The sequence below is a fragment of the Telmatherina bonti genome, assembly GCF_933228915.1.
Source record: "Telmatherina bonti genome assembly, chromosome: 7".
NCBI classification, from domain to species: domain Eukaryota; kingdom Metazoa; phylum Chordata; class Actinopteri; order Atheriniformes; family Telmatherinidae; genus Telmatherina; species Telmatherina bonti.
Window position 1 is genome coordinate 7,012,489 of NC_136625.1, and position 27,567 is coordinate 7,040,055.

Here is a 27,567-nt window from a genome sequence, read left to right on the forward strand (position 1 = left end):
GCTAAACTATTAGTTTCTCTCATGTTGCTAAACTGTTAGTTTCTCTCATGTTGCTAAACTATTAGCAGATGTTTGTAGCTAATATATTAGCATCATGCAGTGGCTAAAATATTACCTTCTGGCATGTTTTAAGCTATGAGCAGATGTAATATGGCTAAACCTTTAGCAAATGACTGTTGCTAAACCACAGAAACATTTATTTTCAGAAATGTTTCTGTGTTCTGACTATATAGAACAAAAGCACACACATATCCATTGTAGAGAATACAAAGCAACCTGTTGGTAGGATTTTAGTCCAGTTTCCGTTCTTTTTCCAGGACACCCTGACCCTCCCAGAACCCAGATCTCAACATTATTGAAGCAGTGTGGAATCATGTGGACAGAAATCGGAACAAAAGACAGAAACATCTGAAGAAGAGCTTTGGAAAGTCCTTCCAAAGCTTTGGTATGAATGCTATGAAGTTACAAGCACGCACGAGTAAGAGGAACCGGACTGTGAAGGAGAATAAAGCAGCTCAGATAAATATTTATTTTCATCATCCTTAGTACTGGGAAAGTTCTGTTTGTGCCTCTTGTAGTGTATTTAAGTTTATATCAGCATGTTTAAATGAAATGCTGTAACTGTTGTGTTTTCCATGGACTGAATTGTTGCTTCAGATTTTTACCTTCCAGAAAAAACACGTGCTTCACATGGAAATCACCTGTCCATATTCATGTGTTTTTGGAACATTTTCATGTGATACATATGTAAAGAACCACATGATTCACATGTTCTCTACATGCACAGGTATGCACGTCAACCACATGTAGACCCTGTGTATTCAACCTGTTGTTTATCTTAAATAATGAGGTTTTTTCCTGCTAAATAAACAGGAAATAGTTCCGAAACCCAACCGAGTTGGGTCCAGCTCAGGATGCTGCCACTTGGACCTGAGGTTTGATATTTTTTTGCAGTGCAGGGATGAAGGACTGGTGTCCAGCCTGCAGCCACACAATGAGAACAGTTTCTTTTTGTCCAGATCTCGGCGAGCTGCCAGCCACTGCTGTTCAGAGGAGGAGAAAAAGGGTTCGTTTAATCCTTATCTGATCGCCGCTGGGTTTCACACCGGGAGAAGCTTGATGCAGCCGGGAGTTCCAGTTCACGTCAAGCAGCAGGTAAGACGTTTACTCCTGTTTTAGTTCGTCTTTACAGGATCTTTACAGGTCTTCCTAAAAACTTTATTAGACTCGTTCAGCTCATTCAGAACTCTGCTGCTCCACTCTTCACTATGACCAAGAAAGAGGACCACATCAGTCCAGTTCTAAAGTCTTTAAACCAGCTGCCTGTCCATCAGAGGACAGACCTTAAAGTTCTGTTGCTGGTCTGGAAGGCTTTGAAGGGTTCAGGACCCAGTATGAACCTACCAGACCCCTCAGGTTGTCTGGATCTGGTCTTTTATCAGTTCCAGAGTCAGAAGCAGACCTGGAGGAACTACATTCAGCTTCTATGCTCCACATGTCTGGAAGAAATCCCCAGAAATCCTCAGATCAGCTGGAAGATGGAGGATAAAGACCCTCACCAGTTTTATTTAAAGTCCAGTCTGCATGTTTGTTTAAGGTGGAATTGATCATGACTTCTTTCTAGTTTTAATGTGAAACGATGTTTCTTATTTTCTGCTGTTTTATTGTCTCTCTGAATCAACTTGTTGACTTGTTGGCTTTGTGGCGACTGCAGGGTCATGGCAGGCTTCTGGAGCTTCACGCAGCATCCACGCTTCTGGTTTATAAGTGCTTTTTCTGGAATTTTACTCTTTCTGCTGTTGAGCCAAGGTGGGTCAGCGTATATTATATTTACAATACTGGATCTGTCTGTTTGGGTAAATTAAGCACTTAAAGCCTTTTGTTGTAATTGTTGAAGTTAAATTATTGTCAATCACTGAGGTAGATGGTGTGGTTGGATCTAATTGTAAATGATAAGAGTTTAAATGTTCTTTGTTTTTATTTGTATGCAGCGATTCGACCCAGACCACAGGCGGATAGGCACAAAAGAGACTTTTATGACTCTACAGGTATTTCTTACAACATTTTCCTCACTTTTCCAGCTGTTCAGCCTTTTCTTATTACAGATTTGATCTCATAGTTCTGCTAAACGCTTTAACAGGTTACTTATTTGAAAAAAGTCATCATGTTTTTATCGCTGATTGTCATTTTGTGCTTCAATGGGTTTTTAATGACTCAACAAAAAAAGGAAAAAATGACCAAATGTAATGGATTACACTTTCTGGCCACTTTAACACCAATCCAATCAGCCAATGACACAGCTGGGGCTCAACCAGCAACTCTGTGCTAACCACTACACCACCCAGTGAAGACGACTTTAGAAGGTCAAACTGAGCAGCATGAGGAAGAAAGAGGATTTATAACTGACTGAATATGGTTGTTGATCTATTTACTGGGATCTTCACTCACAACCAGCTCCAGTGTTTCCAGAGAAGGTCTGAAGAAGATAAAATATCCAGTGTTGATGTATAAAATGGACAGACTGGTTGGAGATGTTGGAAAGACAGCAGGAAGTCAAACAGTTAAAAAAAACAAAGTTAGACAGCGTTTCCTTTAATTCCAAAACCAGCTCTGTTTTGTGTTGGAGATCATTTTCCAGCTAGATGTACAAACATTGGCCGATGAAGGTGTCAGGATTTGGTATAAAGAAGTCTTTAAGTGGAAAACCCGTCCAGCCTGGAAGCAGATGGTCTCCAGCAGCAGAAGACCACAGCGGGTTCCCTCCTGTCAGTAAGAACAGGAAACTGAGGCTACAATTCACACAGACTCACCAGAACTGGACAATAGAAGATGGAGAAACGTTGCTGGTCTGATGAGTCTCCAGTTCAGCTCCACATTCACATGGTAGGATCAGAATCTGCTGGAAACATCATGACAACATGGATCCATCCTGCCGTCAGGATCAACGCTTCAGGCTGCTGCTGGTGGAATGGTGGGGGGAGGTTTTCTGGTCCCAGTTTGGTCTTTTGTGCCTTCATAAAATACCACAAATTGTTTAAAGTTTCTGGAAACAGTCATTTTTAATGTCAGTCTTCTGATTGGCTAACATGGCTTCAGAGGCGATGGTTGATCATTGCCGTGTGGTTTGATTCATGACAGTTTGTGTTTTCAAATGGGCTCATATGGACTTGGGAGGGAAAATCTCAAAATACCAGAACAAAATGGGTTTTTATGCGGCCAAAGCCTCACGGTGGCAAAGAGTTCAAGCTTTTTCCTGAGAGTATAACAGCTGAACTCTGTACTTTTACCCCAATCCTCCACGTTTTAACTTTGGAAAATGACAATGGTTGAAAATGTGTTTCAATGATGCATAAAAAGTGGTGGAGTTCAAATTAAGATTCTTAAATAGCAGAAACTGTGCTTGTGGTTATTTTTAACTGCATAGTTACTCTGTTAAAGCTGTGTTTCCATCACACCCAGAACTGCAAAAAACCTAAATAATGGGAATGAAAACACCTGCAAATATTGCTAAAAGGTTTTGTGCTCTCATGAGGTCGTTTTTTTTTAGACGCAACTTTGTTTCCATTGGTTTTAAACAAAATAAAAACGATATTTCCAAAATTTCAATGAAGTGCAAAGACTCCACTTTGAGGATGGTGGAGATACAGAATAAAACTATTTCACAATTTCACAAAAATGACATGTGCTAAATACTATTTAATGGAAACACCTTCAAATCGTAATTTTACTGTCAAAACTTTAGAAATATTGTTTTATTTTGCAAAAAAATTGTCATAGAAACACAGTTAACGGTAAAACGATAAAAAATGCAACATGGCTACAGGATTGTTCAGTAGTTAACAGACATTTCTGGAGCTTCGTTTTCTGTATTTCCCTCCTTTCAATACGAACACAGTTGCACTCAAGCAAACGTGGCTAAAAACATCCTTTAACCAGAGCTGGAAGTACTGATGATATTTACACACCATGTTCTAGAAAAATAAACTCCAGCAGACCAAAGGTTAAAGATTTTTTTATTTTTCAGATAGAAAATGTCAGTATTGGCTAAGCAGATCTAGTACAGCCCCCTCCTCCCCCATGTGGATCTACTTCCTTCAGTAATTACTCCTTTCTGTCCCGTTAGAGCCTCCAGTAATCATCCGACCTCCTCCCCAGAACGAGCTCCTGTGACTTCACTCTGCTTTTCTTTCCCAGAAATCCCAGCAGAACACATCGACCCCGCTGCCATCGACCTCACCCCCCTGGTCAATACTTTAATAAATTCAAGCCAATCAGGTACTTTGTCATCATATCACTGACGGAGAGGTCGATGTTGTTCTGTAAATCTTTCATGTTCGCTGTGATTGAAACCGGTCACCTCCTCCAGCTCCTGCTAGAGGACACCGAAGTGCGCCAACAGGAGATGTAATATTGACTTTAAAGCCAGAATTATGGGATGAACTGATTTTCTGCTTGGCTTGGTACTTTCTGTTGTTGTACTGTGATAATTAAAACACCACAGTTCTCTTTTAGTTTAATTTAAATTATTTGTCCTGCATTTATGTTTAATTTTCTGGTGATTTTTCAAATAACTTTTGGGACCCGTACCGTGAAAACACACATTTCGCGTACAAATACACACATGAACCATATGTGGGTTCAAAACAATTTCATGTGACTCTCTAGTAGATTACATGAGAGTCACAAGTTCTTCTAATGTGATTCACACATGGGATTTACATGTGTATCATGTAACCACTTGTGAACTGCATGTAGTTTTCATGTTCTTCACATGTGGATCCCCTGTCATTAAGTATGTATATGTAGTTGTAAAGGTGACCAATCGGGTTTTATATGATGTAAAAAGAAAAATACACCAATGGTCTCAATAAAGGACCATTAGATTTAATTAAATTTAATGAAGTCATTTCCCAGAATGCACCTGGAGTCGTGTGATCCATGTGTTGAGCCCGTGTGTTCTGTGTTTTAGGTTCCCGGCAGCTCTTCTCTCTGCTCAGCGTGACGTCCTACAGCTCGCTGGCTCTCCATAAACTCACCCTGTTGGTCTATAACAGTAAATACTGTCTCCTAAACACTCCTGTCTCCTTACAAGTTGCAAACAGGAAGGATCCAACAGGCTTCCTGTAGTTCCTGGTGATCAGGACATGCAGCTGTAGAACTAAACTTTGGCAGTTGCGCCATCTAGTGGCTTGGATGTGTGTTACAGAATCCTGTGAGGAAGTCCTGAACCTTTTTAATGCTGCACCATCTCCGTGTGTTCTGCAGTTTCCAGCATCAGAAGCATAGAAAGCGGCTTGTTCAGGAGACGTTTCTGCTACTGCGTCACGAACGAAACCAACGATTTAACAGGTAAAAAGCTCTACGGGTTAGTTTCCACACAGACAGAAAAAGAGTTTTGGTTTGTAAATAGTTGCTTGTTTGCTCATCAGACTTCACAGCCATTCTGTTGGATGTGATGGGAAACTCTACAAGTTACCTACATGAGCTCTTCAAGTCTTCCTCCATTTTATCAGGTGGCAACATGATGAAACCCAGAAAATGCTGCAGTCCCTCATGTTTCCTGTTGTACCTTACATGGTGTTTTCTGCTTCTGTGTCTCAGTAAGTCAGAGGAACAACTCAGAATGTATCTACATCTGTGTCATGGCAGGTAAGACGGGTAAGTAGAACTCACTGAAACTGGTCTGATGTCCTTATTGAAGTCCCACACTGAGCCTAATAGTGATTAATCAGATTTTATTTGTCCTGAATGATGAAAATCATATAAAACCCTGATTTCATCACTTGTTCTTCATTAAAAAAGGAAAACTAATTATGCTATTTCAGCTGATCCAGCTGTTTAAGAGGTTCCCGAACATTTACAGAAAACTGCCAGTCCACTTTATTAGGTTCACTAGTTCAGATGCTAAATGCAAATTTCTAATTGGCCATTCACATGGCAGCAACTCACATTTTTCCATGTAGGCAAGGTGAAGACTCGCTAAAGGTCAAACTGAGCATCAGGATGAGGAAGAACAATAGAAGACGGTAAAATGTTTCCTCGTCTAGTGAGTCTCCATTTCAGCTCCACTTTTAGATAATAGGATCAGAATTTAGTGAAAATGTCATGAAAACATGGATCCATCCTGCGGTCAAGATCAAGCTGACGGAGCCTCAATGAGTTCACTGTACTACAACAGAGTCGCCAGATCTCAGTCAAACAGAGCAACTTTGGGATGAGGTGGAACGGGAGATTCTCATGGTGATGAGGTGGAACGGGAGATTCTCATGGTGATGAGGTGGAACGGGAGATTCTCATGGTGATCAGGTGGAACGGGAGATTCTCATTATGATGAGGTGGAACGGGAGATTCTCATGGTGATGAGGTGGAACGGGAGATTCTCATGGTGATGAGGTGGAACGGGAGATTCTCATGGTGATGAGGTGGAACGGGAGATTCTCATTATGATGAGGTGGAACGGGAGATTCTCATCATGATGAGGTGGAACGGGAGATTCTCATCTTGATATGGTGGAACGGGAGATTCTCATCATGATGAGGTGGAACGGGAGATTCTCATTATGATGAGGTGGAACGGGAGATTCTCATAGTGATGAGGTGGAACGGGAGATTCTCATGGTGATGAGGTGGAACGGGAGATTCTCATGGTGATGAGGTGGAACGGGAGATTCTCATGGTGATGAGGTGGAACGGGAGATTCTCATCATGATGTGGTGGAACGGGTGATTCTCATCATGATGTGGTGGAACGGGAGATTCTCATCATGATGAGGTGGAACGGGAGATTCTCATCATGAGGTGGAACGGGAGATTCTCATCATGATGAGGTGGAACGGGAGATTCTCATCATGATATGGTGGAACGGGAGATTCTCATAGTGATGAGGTGGAACGGGAGATTCTCATGGTGATGAGGTGGAACGGGAGATTCTCATGGTGATGAGGTGGAACGGGAGATTCTCATGGTGATGAGGTGGAACGGGAGATTCTCATCATGATGAGGTGGAACGGGAGATTCTCATCATGATGAGGTGGAACGGGAGATTCTCATCATGATGAGGTGGAACGGGAGATTCTCATCTTGATATGGTGGAACGGGAGATTCTCATAGTGATGAGGTGGAACGGGAGATTCTCATCTTGATATGGTGGAACGGGAGATTCTCATGGTGATGAGGTGGAACGGGAGATTCTCATGGTGATGAGGTGGAACGGGAGATTCTCATGGTGATGAGGTGGAACGGGAGATTCTCATGGTGATGAGGTGGAACGGGAGATTCTCATTATGATGAGGTGGAACGGGAGATTCTCATCATGATATGGTGGAACGGGAGATTCTCATGGTGATGAGGTGGAACGGGAGATTCTCATGGTGATGTGGTGGAACGGGAGATTCTCATCATGATGAGGTGGAACGGGAGATTCTCATCATGATGAGGTGGAACGGGAGATTCTCATCATGATGAGGTGGAACGGGAGATTCTCATCATGATGAGGTGGAACGGGAGATTCTCATCATGATGAGGTGGAACGGGAGATTCTCATCATGATGAGGTGGAACGGGAGATTCTCATCATGATATGGTGGAACGGGAGATTCTCATCTTGATATGGTGGAACGGGAGATTCTCATGGTGATGAGGTGGAACGGGAGATTCTCATCATGATGAGGTGGAACGGGAGATTCTCATCATGATGAGGTGGAACGGGAGATTCTCATCATGATGTGGTGGAACGGGAGATTCTCATGGTGATGAGGTGGAACGAGAGATTCTCATGGTGATGTGGTGGAATGGGAGATTCATTGCAGTAAAATCAGCTTTACATTGGATTGCTTACATTTTTTTGTACAAAGAGAAATTATGAGTAAAGTTTTCACAAATCTTGGCCTGTATTTAGATATTTAAAATAATTATAAAAAGGTTTCTGTTGTATATTTGTGCTTGAAAAGGATTTAAACTAATCTGTAGTGGGGTAATGGGCAGTAACTGGTGATAGAAAAGATGATTTTTATCTGAACATGTATGTTTTCTGTGCAGGCAGAGATATACCTGATTTATGGGAAGTCGGCTCAATCACTCCACTCTTTAACCAGACCATCGTTGAAGGGCCACACACAGGTTAGCTAACACTGGTTTCAACTGATTTTCTGTTGATGAGCAGTATAACCAGAAGGTAGCAGCATTAACTCATTGCAGATACTCAGGAGATCAGTTTATTAACCAAGCTATGCTAAATGCTGCATCTCAAATTGATCAACTCTGTATGTTAATCTGTTTTGACAGAACTGTAGTAAAATGGATTTCTTTATAATTAATACAGACACTGTATTTGTCTGTAAAGCAGTTTACTTGTAAACATTTCTAATCTTTGGCCTTGTTTGAGACCTTTTCAGTTTTTCTTTTTAGCTTTAAAGCTTGAACATTTTACTCATTTCCTTCCAGAATTTATTTAGCCCCTGGAAACAAATTGCTTTCATGACACCACTCCTGTAAAACAGCTTATATGTAGTTGTTACACACATATTTAACTACCAAGTTTGTGAATTCAAAATGTCTTTGTATTCGTAATTTTCTTGCCTAACATTGAACAAAGATAAAAATGCTCAATATTAACAAGGTTAATTCTGTATATGCAACATTGTCAATCTCTGTCAGCTGTAATTTCTAATGATATTAAAGATAGTGTCTACATAGTTCAATATTCCAATTCATCAAATGATCAAAATACCATCTCAGTCTAATTAAGATGCTTTTATTTTTTATTTCACAATCAAATTGATTTTTTAAAGTGTTTCATTTTAGCAAAACAGCTGCAACACATAGTGTACCACCAAACCAATGGATCCAGTGACTTAAAGGGTTGTATTATAATCTGCTGAAATGCATATTACAATACAATTTATTTTATTATATGGATTTCAGCCCAGAAAAATAATCAGATTTCTTTTGATTTATTCTTTCAATAATAGGATGCTATGACTTGTTCCTGATCTTGCGAAATTATCTCAATAATACCAACTGGCTAACAGAAAAAGCTAATGCCAACATGCTAATAGTTGATGTGGTACAGTTTTACACTTAAATCAATTTAATATTATGTTTTCATTAGTTGTTAATATTTTGGATTATATTTGAACAAAATAAAGTATATTCTTCATTTCTTAATGCATGGTGCCATAAAAAATTATTGTAGTAGCTAGCTCCTTGCTAGCATAAATGCTATTTGTAAGAAACTGCTATGTTTTCTGTGCTGGACTCAGAAGAGAGCTATACTTTTAAATCTGAAACACTGTACTTTCTTTTTTTTAAATGTATTTATTACTGAAACACAATTATTCATATAAAATAAATTATATTAAAACAATTTTCCAATCTTGTTTAAAATTCAACACTAAAGGTGATCATGTTAACTTTTTATGCTAATGTTACTATACTAATGTTAACTGAAAGTTAAACAGGTTAAAACCAATTTTATACCATGGTCTGGGTGAATACTCAATTCTGAGTGGTTGCAGGTTGTCCGTTTAGAAAGTGATAATGGACACCAGTTAAAAAAAAAAATTCAGTCAAATAGCCAAATAATTCATTGCGCTTGCTCAAACGCCAGTTGGTAACCCTGGCAACAGAAATGTTCGCGACAAACGGACATAACAGAAAGCAGAAAGAATATCTGGAAAGACTGTCAAACAGTGGCCCATGGTTACCAATTAATGTATGTGATCTGCCAGTTTTGAAGTTATTTAATCTTTTCAGGTTAATTTTGACCATGGGTTTAACAATAACCAAAGCAGAAAAGGGAGAAGGAAAAAAAAAAAAAAAAAGTCTTGCAATCCCTGCCCATCTCACTACTGTATTATATTCATATTCTACCAAGGTTGTTAGTTGAAATCAGTCACTGGAGATAAAATGTCTTATTGTTTCAACCATATTAAATAATATTTAATCAGTTAGTTTGTGATGAGGCTCCAGATCTCTCAAAGGGACAGAGTGGCTCTGACATCCCCCCTGCAGCGGTGCAGCGGACCATGCGTGTGTTTCTCTGCATTAATGCTCCAGCGGTTAAGCCAATTTCACAGTGATCTTCAGGAATTAATAAAGTCCGTGCAGTTCGCATTTAAATTTTTCCACGGCCAAATTTTCCCTTAGCTGTCATAGAAACCAACCATCGCACGTCTTCCCCGATTTCCTTCATATTGTGAAGATATATGAATTTTCAGAAAACCACCATATTTTCATTAGAATCCGTTAAAGGGAGGGGGCGGCACTTCCTTTCAATACTCTTATTTTTCAGGCTCGATCATCTGACTGCGCACTGTATGCACACACTCACATTCATACACACTGAGCTCCCTGGACCGCACAGTCACACACATCCTGCAACACTATTATATTTCACCATCATTGGTGATTTGTTGCAATAGTATCTGCTTCCAAAGGGGCTGCAGGTGCTGCCAATGTTGGCAATGCGACAACAAGAGACATTAAATAGTCTGCTCCGCTGCTTCTAGTTAAAAACATTATTTTAACAGTAAAAATAACATTAGTTATTGTTCTTGTATTTTTTCCTTTGAGAGTGACCATGGTATAAGCGGGATAATACCCTCCAAGGTGTCTATTATTAGAAATTAATGGACGACGTGGAGGTGTGAATTTGTGTTGGATAGTTCGCGCCTCCGTATCGTCCATTAATTTCTGATAATGGACACTTTGTCTGACATTATCCTTCACTCATTCCATAGAATTATTACATTTAAATTCACATTAACAAATAAAACAAAATAATCTTTTAAATGGTAATGATAAGTTTGTTTTCCTTCAAATTATTCATCTTTACCAACACAGGATCCTATTCTGGAATATTCTGTGCTCTAAACTTTTCTTTCTCCTTTTGAAGTCGCTAACATTTCCTCCTTCAGACTTCCTGCTGGTAAGTACATCATCGCCTTTAAAAGCTCCCACATGCATCTGCTACCGTCAACAAGATGCTGTTGAGCTGTTCAACTCTTAAATCCAAACGTCTCTTAAATTTCAGAATGGAACCAACTACCCACCAATCTGAGTCACATTTCTCCGTCTGGGACCAGCTCCATGCTGACTGGCAGGGTCCATTCCACTGCACATGGTGAGCCTCCAGCGCTTGGACCATTTTAATCAGCACTTTCTGCCAAAATCTGATTGCTGCAGACATAAACTTTACACTGACATCTTCCAGAATAACTTTTAATGTTTTTTAAGCACAGATAGGCTTCTGATCTCTCAGTATTACATACAAATAAATTAAATAGGTGTTTAAACTAATTCCATTAATGCACAGAAAGTTTGCTTCTCACCACATGCAGTCGCAAACGTGACCAAATGTAATCCATATCAGAACATGTAAATCACATGTGGTTGACATGTTAGAACATGTTATTCACAACCACATTCACATGCAAATATGTGTTAATCACATGTGATTCACCTGTTTTGATGTGGATTGCATGAAAACATTCCCAATCCCCACTTTTGCACATGTGGATTACATGTGAATCGAATGATTCACATCAAATGATTCATGTGTAGATGAGAAATGTCTTGGTGACTGTTGATCTATGTGTTATTTCTACAAACGGCTGTTTTCTTCTGATGGTAGGTCTTTATGCTGCTATATGCTATTTCATTTTACACAATTTTAACCTCCTAATCTGACAGTTTAGGTTGAAAACATTATGTCCGCATGCTGACTGGGGTTAAAAGAGTTCACTTTTTAGCGCTGGTCATGTAAGTTTACCGTCAAATCTCCTTCAATTGATTGAAAATGTGTCCTTGTTTGTTTGTGAAAATCAGCTTCAGCAGCAACTCCAGACGAAACATCAGCAACAGCAGCAAAGGTCACCAATGCTCAGCTGTTTGCAACACTTCCACCTTCAACAGCCCGAAGGCCTGAGACGTCAAAGTCATGGACAACCCAGAGACTACTGACTCTAAGCAGGACACCGCAAAGCATAACAACACGACCAGCAACACTGACAAATGTAACAGTACCTCAGAGTCAAACCACAGAAGAGACAAGTTTACCAATTTTCAGAACCCGAGCACAACCAATCACCACCAAGTCGGCGACGAAAGTTTCAACTCCAATAACAGTTAGGGTTCAGACACCCACCATAATGACTCAACTCACCAGCACAAACAGCCAGAACCAGCTGACAACAGCTACGAGTACAAGCATACACACAGTCCTCACAGTTCTTCAAGCAAGACTTCCACTAGTTCAGCCAACAACACCTGGCATCAGAACTACAACACCCAGCAGCATCATAACTACAACACCCATCAGCGGTAGAACTACAACACTCATCAGCATTGGAACTACAACACCCAGTAGCAGCAGATACACAACATCCGTGAGCATTGGAACTACAACACCCAGCAGCAGCAGAACTACAACATCCATCAGCATTGGAACTACAACACCCAGCAGCATCAGAACTACAACATCTATCAGCAGTAGAACTACGACACCCAGAAGCATTGGGACTACAACACCCAGCAGCAGCAGAACTACAACACCCAGAAACATTGGGACTACAATACCCAGAAGCATTGGAACTACAACAACCAGCAGCGGTAGATTTACAACACCCAGAAGCATCGGAACTACAACACCCAGAAGCATCGGAACTACAACACCCAGAAGCAGTGGAACTACAACACCCAGAAGCAGCGGAACGACAACACCCAGAAGCAGCGGAACGACAACACCCAGCGGCAGCAGAACTACAACACCCAGCAGCAGCGGGACAACAACACCCAGCAGCAGCGGGACTACAACACCCAGCAGCAGCGGGACTACAACACCCAGCAGCAGCGGGACTACAACACCCAGCAGCAGCGGGACTACAACACCCAGCAGCAGCGGGACTACAACACCCAGCAGCAGCGGGACTACAACACCCATCAGCAGCAGAACTACAACACCCATCAGCAGAAGAACCACAACAACCAGCCGTGGTAGAACTACCACACCCAGAAGCACTGGAACTTCAACACCCAGCAGCGGTAGAACTACAACACCCAGCAGCAGTGGGACTACAACACCCATCACGTCTGTGGAAACAGAAAGACCAGGTAGATATGAATAAATTTTTCTGAACTGGATGAAATGTTTTTAATCACTTCCTAGCATTTGATGGTGTTTTTGAGTGACTTTAATATAAAGCAGATGAGCACAAGAACTTTCTTTAATTATTGTTAATCTGGGCAATTTGCACAGTTTCCATGGTTACCAGCATGTAAGTGGGAGGAGCCTTGGAAGCACAGCAGAAGAAGGAACCTACCATTTGTTGAAAAAAAGAAAAAAATCCAACTTTTTCTTTAAAATGTTCTTAAATTTGGTATTTTATGTACTTCAGTGTTTAATTCCTAAATATGACAAAGTGGCTGAGATGCCAAAACAGTAAGAGAAAATAGTCCTTTACCAGATAAACTTTTCAGTTGAAAAGTGCCGGCACTTGGACCAAGCTCTGACACCTGCTGTACAAGGACCTGACAGCTTGGACAGGGGGTCCGGTACCCCATACTCCTGGAGTACCCCCCACAGGAGTCACAGGTGGACACGGTCGAACACCTTCTCCAGGTCCACAAAGCTCTTGTAGACTGGTTGGGCAAACTCCCATGACCCCTCCAGGACCCCAAAGAGGGTATAGAGATGGTCCACTGTTCCGCGACCAGGACAAAAACCACACTGCTCCTCCTCAATCCGAGATTTGATGACCCGGTGGACCCTCCTTTCCAGGACCCCTGAATAGACCTTACCAGGGAGGCTGAGGAGTGTGATTCCCCTGTAACTGGAACACACCCTCCGGTCCCCCTCTTTGGAAACTGGGACCCCAGTCTGCAAATCCAGAGGCACTGTCCCCGATGTCCACGTGATGCTGCAGAGGCGTGTCAGCCAGGACAGCCCCACAGCATCCAGAGCCTTAGGGAACTCCAGGGGTGTTCCCTAAGGCTCTGGATGCTGACCAGGTGGTGAGTTGGCTCAGATGGTGGGGGAGGAAGCCGGTCAGATCTGGCAGGCCCAAACGTGTTGTGAGGGTCTGCTGGGAACATCTGGCTGAGTCCCCTGTCAGAGCGAGCTTCAACTTTCACCTTCAGCAGAGCTTCGAACATGTCCCGAGTGAGGCGGGGGACATTGAGTCCGAATGGGCTGTGTTCCGTGCCTCTATTGCTGAGGCGGCCAGCCGGAGCTGTGGCTGTAAGGTCGTTGGTGCCTGTCGTGGCGGTAATCCCAGGACTCGTTGGTGGACACCAGCCGTGAGGGATGCCGTCAAGCTGAAGAAGGAGTCCTATAGGGCCTTCTTGGCCTGTGGGACTCTGGAGGCAGCTGATGGGTACCGGCAGGCTAAGCGGCGGGTGGCTTCGGCTGTTGCCGAGGCAAAAACTCGGGCATGGGAGGAGTTCGGCGAGGCCATGGAGAAAGACTATCCGGCGGACCCTATCCGGCGGCTTCGAGGAGATTCTGGTCCACCATCCGGCGGCTCAGGAAGGGGAAGCAGTGTTCCATCAACACTGTGTACAGTGGAGGTGGGGAGCTGCTGACCTCAATTTGGGACGTTGTGGGTCGGTGGAAGGAATACTTTGAAGACCTCCTCAATCCTACCAACACGTCTTCCGATGAGGAAGCAGAGCTGGGGGACTCAGGGGTGGACTCTCCTATCTCTGGGGCTGAAGTCGCTGAGGTGGTCAAAAAGCTCCTTGGCGGCAAGGCCCCGGGGGTGGATGAGATCCACCTGGAGTTCCTTATGGCTCTGGATGCTGTGGGGCTGTCCTGGCTGACACGCCTCTGCAACATCGCGTGGACATCGGGGGCAATACCGCTGGACTGGCAGACTGGGGTGGTGGTCCCCCTTTTCAAGAAGGGGGACCGGAGGGTGTGTTCCAATTACAGGGGAATCACACTCCTCAGCCTCCCTGGTAAGGTCTGTTCAGGGGTCCTGGGGAGGAGGGTCCACCGGATAGTCGAATTGAGGAGGAGCAGTGTGGTTTTCGTCCTGGTCGCGGAACAGTGGACCAGCTCTTTACCCTCTTTGGAGTCCTGGAGGGGGCATGGGAGTTTGCCCAACCAGTCTACATGTGCTTTGTGGACCTGGAGAAGGCGTTCGACTGTGTCCCCCGGGGGCTCCTGTGGGGGGTACTCCGGGAGTATGGGGTACCAGACCCCCTTGTACGAGCTGTCCGGTCCCTGTACGACAGGTGTCAGAGCTTGGTCCGCATTGCCGGTAGTAAGTCGGATTTGTTTCCGGTGAGGGTTGGACTCCGCCAAGGCTGCCCTTTATCACTGATTCTGTTCATAACTTATATGGACAGAATTTCTAGGCGCAGCCGAGGCGTTGAGGGGATCCGGCTTGGTGGCCTCAGGATTGGGTCCCTGCTTTTTGCAGATGACGTGGTCCTGTTGGCTTCATCTGGTCGTGATCTCCAGCTCTCGCTTGAGCGATTCGCAAACGAGTGTGAAGCAGCTGGGATGAGAATCAGCACTTCCAAATCTGAGACCATGCTCCTCAGCCGGAATAGGGTGGATTGCCCTCTCCGGGTCGGGAGTCAGGTCCTGCCTCAAGTGGAGGAGTTTAAATATCTCGGGGTCTTGTTCACGAGTGGGGGGAAGGATGGAGCTCGAGATCGACAGACGGATTGGTGCGGCTTCTGCAGTAATGCGGACTCTGCGCCGGTCTGTCGTGGTGAAGAAGGAGCTGAGCCAGAAGGCGAAGCTCTCCATTTACCAGTCGATCTACGTTCCTACCCTCACCTATGGTCATGAGCTGTGGGTCGTGACCGAAAGAACGAGATCTCGTATACAGGCGGCTGAAATGAGTTTCCTCCTAAGGGTGGCCGGGCTCTCCCTTAGAGATAGGGTGAGGAGCTCGGTCATCCGGGAGGAGATCAGAGTAGAGCCGCTGCTCCTCCGCATCGAGAGGAACCAGTTGAGGTGGCTCTGGCATCTGGTCAGGATGCCTCCTGGACCTCCCTGGTGAGGTGTTCCAGGCACGTCCCTCTGGGAGGAGACCCAGGGGAAGACCCAGGACACGCTGGAGGGATTATATCTCCAGCGTGGCCTGGGAACACCTCGGGATCCCCCCGCAGAGTTGGCAAATGTGACTGGGGAGAGGGAAGTCTGGACTTCCCTGCATAGGCTGCTGCCCCCACGACCTGACCCCAGATAAGCAGCACGAAGATGAAGATGAAGGGTTAAATAATGCATGAATAAATGTAAACAAATGGATGGAATGATGACTGATGTGAATCAGGATCAGGGACAGATTCTGTTCATGGAGTTAATTTATGAAGTTCTCATCTTTAATCAATGTAAAATGTCGACGCCTGACCCTGATGATGATGATGGTGGGAGATGAAGAATGGCGTGAAACGATGTGAAAAGCAGAGAAGTGACGACAAACCAGCTGACCAGTTGTCAAAAAAGCAGCTGGAATCACATCAAATCCAGTATGGAATCAGGAAGCAGGAGACGGTAACTATGACAACACGAAGAACAGATTCCTTCATGGGAAAACGGTGAGGAGTTATTAATCCACTAATTAAAACTTCTCCGTCAGCAGCTTTAAAACCAGTAAAGTTTTATTTCTTCACTTTAGAACCGAAAGCTCTACGTCTCATTTCCAGCCGCCAGGCTTGGTGGTTATCTGTTAAAATAGTCATAAATAGTTCTCCTGCTTTCCATTGATCCTCTGCAGCAATTTTTTTTTTTTTTTTTTTTTTTTTAATGTTAAAATTGATCTTCGAATCATCAAAGTGTGATAAAAGGTCCTGACTCAAAGGATGAGCCAGTGTTCGGACTGGGATGAAGAATAAAAGATGCTCAGACCAAATATTCACTGTAAAGTTCCTTAGAATTAATTCAGCTTTGCCTTTTATAATCTCTCTTATATTTATATTATCAAATCAAATCAAAGATACTTTATTTAATTTAACTTATCTAGTTCAGTTAAACGTTAAATATATTCCTGTTTTTACCGGAAACTTGTGAAAAAACGTCGTGTTTCCAGACTGAAATTATTCTCTTACGCGTTACATGAAGCCATAAAGCAGGGATGTCAAACTCCAGTCCTCAAGGGCCGGTATCCGGCAGGTTTTTGTTGTTTCCTTCTGCCAACACAGCTGATTCAAATCAAAAGAATCCATCAGCTTCTTGTCAACCTGTTTTTAAGTTTAGGTCAGGTGTGTTGGAGCATTTTTCGACAACAAAAACCTGCTGGATGCCGGCCCTTGACTGGAGTTTGACACCTGTGCCATAATCGGTGCCATTGTTCCTCTGAGATGATCTCAGGGATGGAACTTCTCTGCATTTCTCCACATTTCCCAGCAGGACCACTAGATGGCAGGGACACCACACTGGAAACCACAGCCGCTCTGGCCCCTCCCTCTGACTTCTGCCTGGCAACAAACACAAGAAACATCTTGTGCAATTTGTGTCTGAGTCATTAGTGAGCAGCGAAGTTAACGGAAAGCCGCACGTGTGCACGTCCAGCCTTCAGACGCAGGTGCCAGTTGCATGTGCACGTGCACGCCAGCAGCAGAAGGCATCAGCTCGGTTCACATGCCTCTGCTGCAGACCTCCTGGCTGATTTAGGGATGGAGGAGCCTGTATGACACCACAGCGCTACGACATTCCTCTCAAAGTCTAGAAGATTTGTGGTTTCTGTGTTTTCAGTTTTCATCAAAGCTTTTCAGGCTCTTCTTTCTCCCCGCCGGCTCGTCTCCTGGAGCTTTCCCCACACGCTGAGCACTTGTTTGCTGCTTCTTGTTTACTTGAATTTTGAGTGGTAGCTGGTGAGCCATCAACACAGCAGTACACAGACTCAGACAAAAAGGCAGCACTGGAGAAACAAGCTATGAAACAGCTGGATTTTCCATATTTATTACCAAATGGAGTAAAAAAGGCTGAACTGAAACAATAGAAAGCACCTCAAAGATAAAGTCCAGAGTTTAAAAGTTCTTTTTTCTTTGTGATAACGTCTTTAAAGAAACTGTAAATATGTGTAAAATGTGAATTTTAATTTTAAATGTAAAAACAATCCTGAACATCATGACATCTACACATCACCTCTATGAGCTTACGAAGATAAATTATAATGTCTTTACTAACCTTTAACAATAGCTAAGCATCACATTTTTAGGTATGCTGCGAACATGTAGTCATTACAGCTATTTATAAACCAATCTAAAAAAAAAATTTTTTTAAAAACTGTTGGAGGCTTGAAAGGTGAAAAGGTGCATATGTTACGTGATCTGAAGGTGTTAATGAAATGAAATGAAAAATATGATATTAATCTTCAAAGGGAAATTCATTATTGTAGTATATAATAATAATTAATTTGAGGAGGTCTTGTTCCGGAGTCTGATGGCTGCTGGCAGGAATGATCTTCTGTATCTTTCAGTCTTGCATCGGACCTGAAGAAGCCTCTCACTGAACACACTTTGTTGTTTCATCACTGTGTTGTGGAGAGGGTGTGAAGAATCCTCCATCATCTTCATCAGCTTGTGCAGCATTCTTCTTTGGACAATCAGCTCCAGCGGCTCCAGAGTTACTCCAAGCACAGAAGCAGCTTTCTGGATCAGTTTGTTGATTCTCTTCAAGTCTCTGGTTCTGATGCTACTACCCCAGCAGATGCTGCAAAGCTGACTGCACTCTCCACAACAGACTTACAGAAGATATGCAACATCTTGGTGCAGACGTTAAACCATCTCAGCTTCCTTAAGAAGTACAGTCTGCTCTGACCTTTCTTGTAGATGTAGTCAGTGTTGCATTTCCAGTCCAGTTTGTTGTCCAGCTGAACTCCAAGATACTTGTATTCCTCCACCACCTCCACCTCCTCTCCCAGGATGGAAACAGTGCTTTGTTTATTCTTCTTCCTCCTGAAGTCAACAATCATCTCTTTTGTTTTGCTGCTATTTAATATGAGATGATTGTCACCGCACCATTTAACAAACTGACTGACCAGTTCTCTGTACTCTGCTTCTTGTCCATCCCTGATACACCCCACAACTGCAGAGTCATCAGAGTATTTCTGCAGATGACAGGACTCAGAGTTGTACTGGAAGTCTGAGGTGTACAGAGTGAAGAGGAATGGCCAGAGTACAGTTCCTTGTGGTGCACCAGTGCTGCTGACCTCCATCTCAGACACACAACCTTTCAGTCTCACAAACTGTGGTCTGTTTGTGAGGTAGTCATAGATCCAGGTGGTTGTGGAGGTATCCACCTGGAATTTATGGAGCTTCTCACATAACAAAGCAGGCTGAATGGTATTAAAAGTACTTGAGAAATGAAAGAACATGACCCTCAGAGTGCTGCCTGAATGGTCCAGATGAGAGTGTGCTCTCTGGAGCAGGTATATGATGGCATCTTCAACCCCAAGTCCATTACGATATGCAAACTGTAATGGGTCCTGAAAGGTGTTTACTTGCTTGTTGAGGTGAGCCAGTAAGAGTCTCTCCAGGACTTTCATGATGTGAGATGTCAGGGCAACTGGTCTGTAGTCACTTGGTTCAGCTGGTTGTGTTTTTTAGGCACAGGAACAAGGCAGGAGGTTTTCCACGGCACTGGGACTCTATTTTGTCTCAGACTGGTGTTGAAAAGGTGCTGGAGAATCGGACATAGTTGTTTTGAGCAGGTCTTGAGAACTCTGGGACTGACACCATCTGGACCTGCAGCCTTGTTCTGGTTCAGTTTCTCAAGTTGCTTCTCAACCTGATTGCAGGAGACAAACAAGGTGGAGGTCTCAGGATTTCCTGATGTGGAGGGAGATGAAGCTGTGTTCTGGTCCATGACTGAGCTGCAGGGTGACAGATTGGAGGCGTGACAGGAAAGCAGTGGGCTTATGGAGGGTGTGTGGTCTGTTGGGCTGGAGGTAGGGGGTGAACTGAACCTGTTGAAGAATATGTTCAGCTCATTAGCTCTGTCCAGACCTCCATCAGGCTGGTCCCCCTTTAACTTGAAGCCGGTGATCATCTTCATTCCAGACCACACATCCCTCAGGTTATTCTGCTGGAGCTGACTTTCTAACTTCTTCCTGTAGTCCTCCTTGCACTTCTTAGTTTGTGGTTTAAGTTGTTTTTGTGTTGCCCTCAATAACTCCCTGTCTCCATCCCTGAAGGCTTTCTTTTTGATGTTCAGCAGCTTTTTCAGGTCACTGGTGATCCAGGGTTTGTTATTGGGGAAGCACCTCACTGTTCTTGTTGGGACGATGCTGTCCACACAGAAGTTTATGTAATCTGTCACACTCAGTCATGGCGTTGATGTCGTCTCCATGAGGTTCACAGAGGACGTTCCAGTCTGTAGCCTCAAAGCCTCCTCTAAGAGCATCTTCAGCTTCAGCAGACCAGATTTTGATAGTCTTTGTCATGACTGGTTGCTGCTGAACGATGGGCTTGTAGGTGGAGGTGAGAAGAACCAGATTATGGTCAGATCTTCCTAAAGGAGGCAGGGCAGAACAACTGGATCCATTATTCATATTTGCATAAAATATGTCCAACATCTTATTTTCTCTGGTGGAGCAGCTGACAAATTGCTGGAATGTTGGTAGAGTTGCAGAGAGGGAGACGTTGTTGAAGTCTCCGGAGATCGCCATGAATGAGTTTGGATGCTGTGTTTGTAGCCGAGCAACGACGGAGCTGATTACGTTGCAGGCTGTGTCTGGTGCGGTACCAGGTATTATATAAACCGCTACCAGAATAACACAGGTAAACTCTCTGGGTAAATAATATGGACGGAAGCTCACAGCTAACAGTTCCATGTCCCTTGTGCATATCTTCTCCTTGACAGTAACATGTCCAGGATGACACCAACACTGCAATTCCACCACCCTTTAGCTTTCCACTGTGTTGTCTACTGCGGTCTGCACGGACCGTTTTAAAGCCTGGTACAGAAACATTACAGTCAGGGATGTGTTCATGCAGCCATGTTTCGGTGAAACACATAATACTGCACTCTGTATTCTTTCTGAGACCTTGTTAGCATCTCGAGCTCCTCCGTTTTGTTAGCTAGCGATCTCACATTACCCATGACGACGGTCGGGAGAAATGGTTTAAATCTCCATCGCTTTCTCTGCTGTCTCACTCCCGCTCTGCATCCTCTCCTCTTTCTTTTCAACTCCATCAGGATTTGATGTGTTGTTTTGCTGATAATCCTGATTTGGGAGAGTTTAATCATTTGATCCCGATTGTAAACAAGTCTTTAGTTGCCATGGAGACTCATCATAACAAGCCTTGAAAGAGCAAAAATATGCAAAAAAAAAAAATCTTCCTTGCAGCACACCCTCCAAACCGGCATTAAATCCTCAGAAAAAAATACCTAATTTGAGGTAATATCTATGCTAGAAGACTTTGTACTTTCAAAAAAATCAAGATAGCAAGTCAGAGCTACTACAATCTGCTGCCAACAGACGGCGCAATCTAGAATGGAAATGGAAAACGGACTCATGTGTGACTGACGCAACGTTTCCTTCTGTCTGTTGAGAGGCTGTCCCTGGAGGAGACCGGTGCTTCACGGCAAGTTCGTCTCCATCACCACGACGACGGTGAGCCCTCACAAGCTGCAGCCCTGCGTCCTCGAGCTCTGCAAGTTCTTCTCCCAGTGCCTCTGCAGACCCTTCGGCTACAAGACCAGCATGAAAAGGTTTTCGCTCCTAAAAGTTGCAACTTCTCTGCACTGATTCAGCTTCTGCAGACAGAACATCCGTCTCTGTCTCAGCAAACTGAAAATGAGCTGTTTTATTGTAGTTTTGTACTTTAAAGGCACAACACGTAAAGATGTCATTTTTTGTTTCATAATTTGTGACTAGCACATGCTCGTAACTACGGCAACCATGAGTTTATCTGCATCGTAGTTTCTCACTGAATGCAGGTTATGTTTTAGTGTCTGACGTAGAAGCTGATTTGTGGAGTCAGAGGTTCCAACCTGCTGAAGAAGCCTGTAAAATGTTGTTAATCTCAGTTTTGTCGGCTGAACCGGCTCGTCTTGCTGGACAGATGCCACGAAGCGGGGGGACAGATCCAGCATCGGACCCCTTCCAGCCAATTTTTAAGACCCTTCTTTGGTATTTCAGACACTGAGTGAAGACAATCTCAATGCTGTTTCCAGTTTTACATTCCTACAAATACACAGCCGTTTCCATGGTAACGAGCAGGTCATGAGAAGCTTCCAGGCTTCCATGGAACCGTCCAACAGGCCTCAGCGGGACGTCAGAGACCTGCAGCTCTCTGCTTCTTCTGATGTCAGAGACTGAAAGTCTGTTTCTGTTCCTCTGATGTGGGCTGAAGAGAAACTTTGTCATGTTCATAGAGCATCCGACATGGACAGGAGAAAATGTCCCATTTGAGCCCATGGACTCGGACAGACTGGACATCTGGCTCAGCGGGCATTTCCTGTTGGTCTGACAGGTTTTTACTGGTCTCACTGGTTTCTAAAACTCAGCAGATTGCTGGTGTTTCTTCACAGTGAAGCCATGAGAACTTCTTCCCTGTTTACATGACTTCTCTATTCTTCGTCTGGATCCGTCGTCTCGCTAAAGACGAGTCTCTTCGGACATTTTCACGGACATCCAGGCTTTCTGGCATCTTGGGTTGTTCTGATGGGTTGTTACGCCCACTATGGCTTGTCCTGTGTGACTCGTGTATGAATAAGCTATGAAAATGGTCTATGAAACATTATTTATCTACTTGGCACATGGCACATATGGCAGCTGCCTTATTTGTGTTATTGTTTTTGCTACGGTGTCTCTGAATGGACAAACAATCTGAGTTTGTTTACAGAAAAAAAGTGTAGATATAAAGGAAGATCTCCGTTTGTCAGAATATTCCTGCATGTGAAGTGGACCCAGCCCCCGTGGGAGTGTAGACCTCTCAAACAGCTCCATTCCCATTTGGTGTCCCGCCAAGCTTGTGTGTTGGGTGCCACGTGTTTTGCTTTACATCCCACTGCCCATCATAGCCGTAGGGATGATAATCGGCACATTTTGCAGACACAGAGTCCCAGACTGGATCGTCGGGACATTTAGACCTCAGGTTTTTTCAGTTTCTTGGAGCATTGGACAGTTTGACCTTACCGGAAGATTGTTAGTCGTCTTCAATGTTTTCCACTTGTAGAATGAAGGACTCCAGATGTTCAGTTCAATTCAGCTTCATTTGTACAGCGTCACTTCACAACAGTGTTGTCTTAGGACATGCTACACACACATCAATTCAAGCCAGTTCCCAGTAAATAGGCTTAACTGATTGCATCGAGTCATGACTTGGATCCAATCCCCCATCCTGAGCTGCGCGAGGCGACAGTGGGAAGGAAAAAACTCTCCTTTAACAGGAAGAAAACCTCCGACAGAACCCGGCTCAGGGAGGGCAGCCATCTGCCTCGACTGGTTGGGGTGGAGACGACAGGAAAGACGGATCAACATGTACAACTGCACTTATTCAGGAAGACCTGCGGAAGAAAAGGGAAATATGTTAATGATGGCAATATTGGCATATATGTATTCATACATATGAGAAATGGAGCGAGGTACTTCTCAGTGCATTAGGTAACATCCCCATTGCTACATAAGTAATGGATGGCTAGACTACCCATAACTATAAGAGCAAAGAGCATAATCTGGACAGTTGGGTCCCGTACATGCAGACTCCAACTCAGGAGATGCTCGTCTGGAAATGGCTTCCAATCATTCAAAGTTGATGTTCAGCAGCAGCTGCTTCTCATAGATCATTGCTGATGTCTTTCCTCCATGGCATCTGAAGGTAACAAACCTGATTTTATCGAGGAACTCACACTGATGATCATCTCTACCTTCACTCTGACCTTAACTACTAAAAGCATGCGTCTGAGTGACGTTGCAGCGTATTTGTTTACAGCATCCTCGTGTCTTTCAGATACTGCGATGACAGTCACCTCTGGTACGAACAGCACACGTTCGAGGTTTGCCGACGAGTCCGAAGAATCTCCTTCTCCAGAAGTAAGTGACCTGTAGAGATGGGAGCTGTCGATCGATAGCATCTTAGGTGAAAATGAAAACCCTACTCTGAGGTGCTGTCAGGGTTAACCCACACCACCTGGATTTTATTGAAGCGCTGGATTTATTAGTAATTTAAAGAGAAAATGTGGTTTATCGAAATCCAGTATGTCAAATTTACTCACAAACTCCTTTAAAGGTCTCTAAATGTGTGTTAGAGCAAGCCAGTCAGGTGTGGAAATTCTTTTTACCTGTTGCTAAAATACACAAGGAAGCTATGAGGAAATCCATCCCAGTTTGTTCCAGTTTACCGTGTAACAGACTGCTGCATTTAGACGCCTGATCTAAACAGAAGAATACCTGGATCACAGCAGAAGGTTTGGGAATTAAGCTAAATTAATATTGTCAGGAAATATCAAAATATCACAATATTTTACCTTGTGAAATATCGATATTCAACAGCAAAAGGACAGATCTTTACTGTTAAAGCAGATTTTATTTAATTCTTCTTCTTGTACATGAAGGGCAGGTGTTTTTATTTATGCTGCAATGAAACAAAGATCTTTCTGTTCTAATTCAGAAAGTTAATTTCAAGCATGTCGCAGCTTTTATTGTTTACTGTAATGTGACAGTTTTCTCACTATTTAATTGTTGCAAAGAGAAATTGCTGTTAATCCCCTTTATTGTGAAACGTATCGTATTGCAAGATTCTTGCCAATACACACTCCTAATTACTCAGCACTTGAGCTTTACTGCTTTTACAAACAGATGCAAGAAATATGGAACATTAGCAGACAGCTAGGTCCAATTAAATCCCGTTACCTGCAACTGTTTAATAAGTTACCTTCCATTTTAAGTCTCAGTTTGACTGAATTAAAGCCGTAATTAGCTTTTTATTGCATCATTTAAAGCAACACTTCTCAACTTAGATTTGTTGCCTCTTAATGTTGTTAGTTCAGTATCCATCTTCGTCCTGTCTCTTCTCTGAGCTGTTACTAGACGGTAAAAGTCAGACTGATGTTCACGTTTTCCTCTCGCTCTGTTTATTATTTAGTAATGTTGATTTTCTTACTGAATGAGTGTTGAGTTGGTGGTGTGTGATGCAATGCCATGATGATCCTGATTGAAAGAGCTGGAAGCAGAGTTTTTAAGGTCAGAAACTTATAAAGTGTTGCTTTAGATGGGCTTCACATGGTGCAATTGATCACAGAGGAGTGAAGAAAGACAAAGGCATCCATCTCAGGTCTGACTGTTATTACTGTATATATTTTAGTTGGATTATGCAAGACTATTTAGTCACCTGGAGAAAAAAAAGGAATCCAGCAGTTCTTTGCTGATGAATCTAAAAATGGGAATTTATTTGCAGGCAATTTCGGAGTCTGTTACGTTGCTGAGAGTCAGCCACGTTGCTGGGAGTCGGTCACGTTGCTGGGAGCCGATTGTGTTGCTGGGAGCCGGTTGTGTTGCTGGGAGCTGGTCGGGTTGCTGGGAGTCGGTTACGTTGCCGGGAGTCGGCCACGTTGCCGGGAGCCGGTCGCGGTGATGGGAGTCGGTCGTGTTGCTGGTAGTCAGCCGCGTTGCTGGGAGTCGGCCATGTTCTTGCATTGACCTGACCTGACCGTAAGCAGGATACCAGTCTGGCCCAAGCTGGTCTTTTGGCCGAGGTCCCGGAGCTGGTCTGCAGAATTGACTACAACATGGAGAAGATGTCTGCTAGAATTTGTGGAAATTGACGCCCCCATTCGGCTGTTGGGAGCTGCCAGCCTTAGACCTGCTATGGACTCAAGGCCGAGGGCAAACTGTATCCCTCGCCTGGAACCCAAACAACAATCATATCTGGATTTGGCTTTCCAACGGCCTTGGGCCAGTGCAACGCCCCCTGAGAACGGAAGAAGAGATGTTCATAGACGCTCTGTCCCCCCTCCTCCCACATGACTCAACGCCTCCCTGGACTTTGTGTGACTTTGTCTGAGTTTGTGCTGAAGAGTTTGAGTTTTTTTTCTGTGTCTCTTTGGACTGCGTCATCTAGTGGTGCAGCCCGGAGTTACATGACCTTTTTTCCCTATTATCCTAATGTATCTCTGTTCTAATCTGTTTTAAGGTGGCGCCGGTAAAACTGGCTGCGTGGCCTGAGCTTTAGCTTGGTTCTGTATCATTCTTTTGTCATTAATGTTACATGTCTGTCTGTCAAACCTTGGACAAGCTGGCCTGAACTTTGAATTTCCCCTCGGAGATGAATAAAGTATCTTTGATTTGATTTGTGTTGGTGGGGGTCGGTCACGTTGCTGGAAGTCGTGTTGCTGGGAGTTGGTTGTGTTGCTGGAGCTCCGGTACTGGAGCTGATTAGAGTTGCAGCTTTGCAGGAGCTAAACGGGCTGAAAGGGTCGCAGAGAGCGCTCATTCATCTGCCACACCGACACCGATCCACTGGCTGGCCGGACAAAGCACGCTCCCCGGCTCCAGTTTTAATAAGACCTCGGGTGTATTTTTAGATCTAAGGTCGCTTGGCTGAAAGTAGATATAAGAAGCGATGTCCAGAGATCACAAACCCGAGTTGAAGATGCTCAAATTACAGATGTTTCTGTTGAAAATGCATCAAATCCCAAAGACTAGTGGAAAAGGAACCCGGAGAATCATCGTTCCTCAAGACTTTACTTATTTTTAACCGTTAAAACTCTGTTAGATGTCCATCACCCCGAGCACGATCGCTCACATCATGACCAGTGTCTCAGGACGGTAGTTACGACTTTTGCCACGTAGCGTTGCTTCAGGTGTTCCACCTGCTGCAGGGATTTTCCACAGTCCTCGTTTCTCTCTCTAACTCCTTCTTAAACTTTGCTTTTTGCTGCTGTTTGCAATCAAGAATAAGGTACTTCGGTCTCCTCCTTCGTCCCTACACACCACTCCATCTTTACCTGAAATGATCTGGTCACACGTCACGTCTTCTGACATGTAAATGTGTTGTTTTACGATATATTTTTATATCGACGCATCTGGAAAACCTTCTCATGGGAGCGTAAAAACCTTTTAGCGATATTTGAGAGGATTTTTGACATCGAGGTGTTTCCATTACCGGTTTTTTGTGACGATATTGAGGTTTTGCGCAGTTCCAGGCGTAATGGAAACACAGCTATTGTCAGGAACAACCTACATCAGTAAGTCAAAGCTCTTTGTTTGCCTCTTGAAAGCCTGATCTGGCAGAAAATCTGGGTCTGGTGTCCTGTTACCTGGTTGTAAGCCTCCATCCGTCCTGCTCGCTCCACAGATCTGAAGCAGAGATGCCTGACAAAGATGTGCAACAAACTGTGACCAGAGGGGGAAGCAGAGAGGACAAAGAGCTGCTCACATCAACTCAAACAGCAGCAAATGAAACCTCTGGAACATCTGGAGAAGACTGGAACCAGCATGACAACGGACAACTCTGTACCATTGTGGTTTTTAGACTTTAACCGACTGATACGTCAGTCTGAATCAGAGCTACAAACATCAGAGCTAAAACTGATCTTTTATCTAAAAAAGGAATAAAGTTTGGAACATTAACGATTATTAGAATGAAGACATTTTTAACCTTGAACAC

General features: G+C 43.7%; 1 protein-coding gene across 1 annotated transcript in view; it reads left to right on the plus strand.

Moving 5' to 3' along the window:
- Positions 1-27,299, plus strand: part of hhla1 (HHLA1 neighbor of OC90) — a gene marked incomplete at both ends in the record, with an annotated part of 29,355 nt that extends 2,056 nt beyond the window's left edge. The window contains 14 exons of the mRNA XM_079243321.1: positions 955-1,066; positions 4,195-4,275; positions 4,970-5,053; positions 5,266-5,349; positions 5,430-5,513; positions 5,602-5,662; positions 8,039-8,115; positions 10,892-10,924; positions 11,030-11,119; positions 11,824-11,867; positions 12,650-12,990; positions 21,524-21,667; positions 23,911-23,993; positions 27,256-27,299. Of these exons, the coding sequence (XP_079099447.1) occupies positions 955-1,066; positions 4,195-4,275; positions 4,970-5,053; positions 5,266-5,349; positions 5,430-5,513; positions 5,602-5,662; positions 8,039-8,115; positions 10,892-10,924; positions 11,030-11,119; positions 11,824-11,867; positions 12,650-12,990; positions 21,524-21,667; positions 23,911-23,993; positions 27,256-27,299 (1,362 nt within the window). The remainder of the gene's footprint in view (positions 1-954; positions 1,067-4,194; positions 4,276-4,969; positions 5,054-5,265; positions 5,350-5,429; positions 5,514-5,601; positions 5,663-8,038; positions 8,116-10,891; positions 10,925-11,029; positions 11,120-11,823; positions 11,868-12,649; positions 12,991-21,523; positions 21,668-23,910; positions 23,994-27,255) is intronic.
- Between the last annotated feature and the right edge of the window lie 268 nt (positions 27,300-27,567).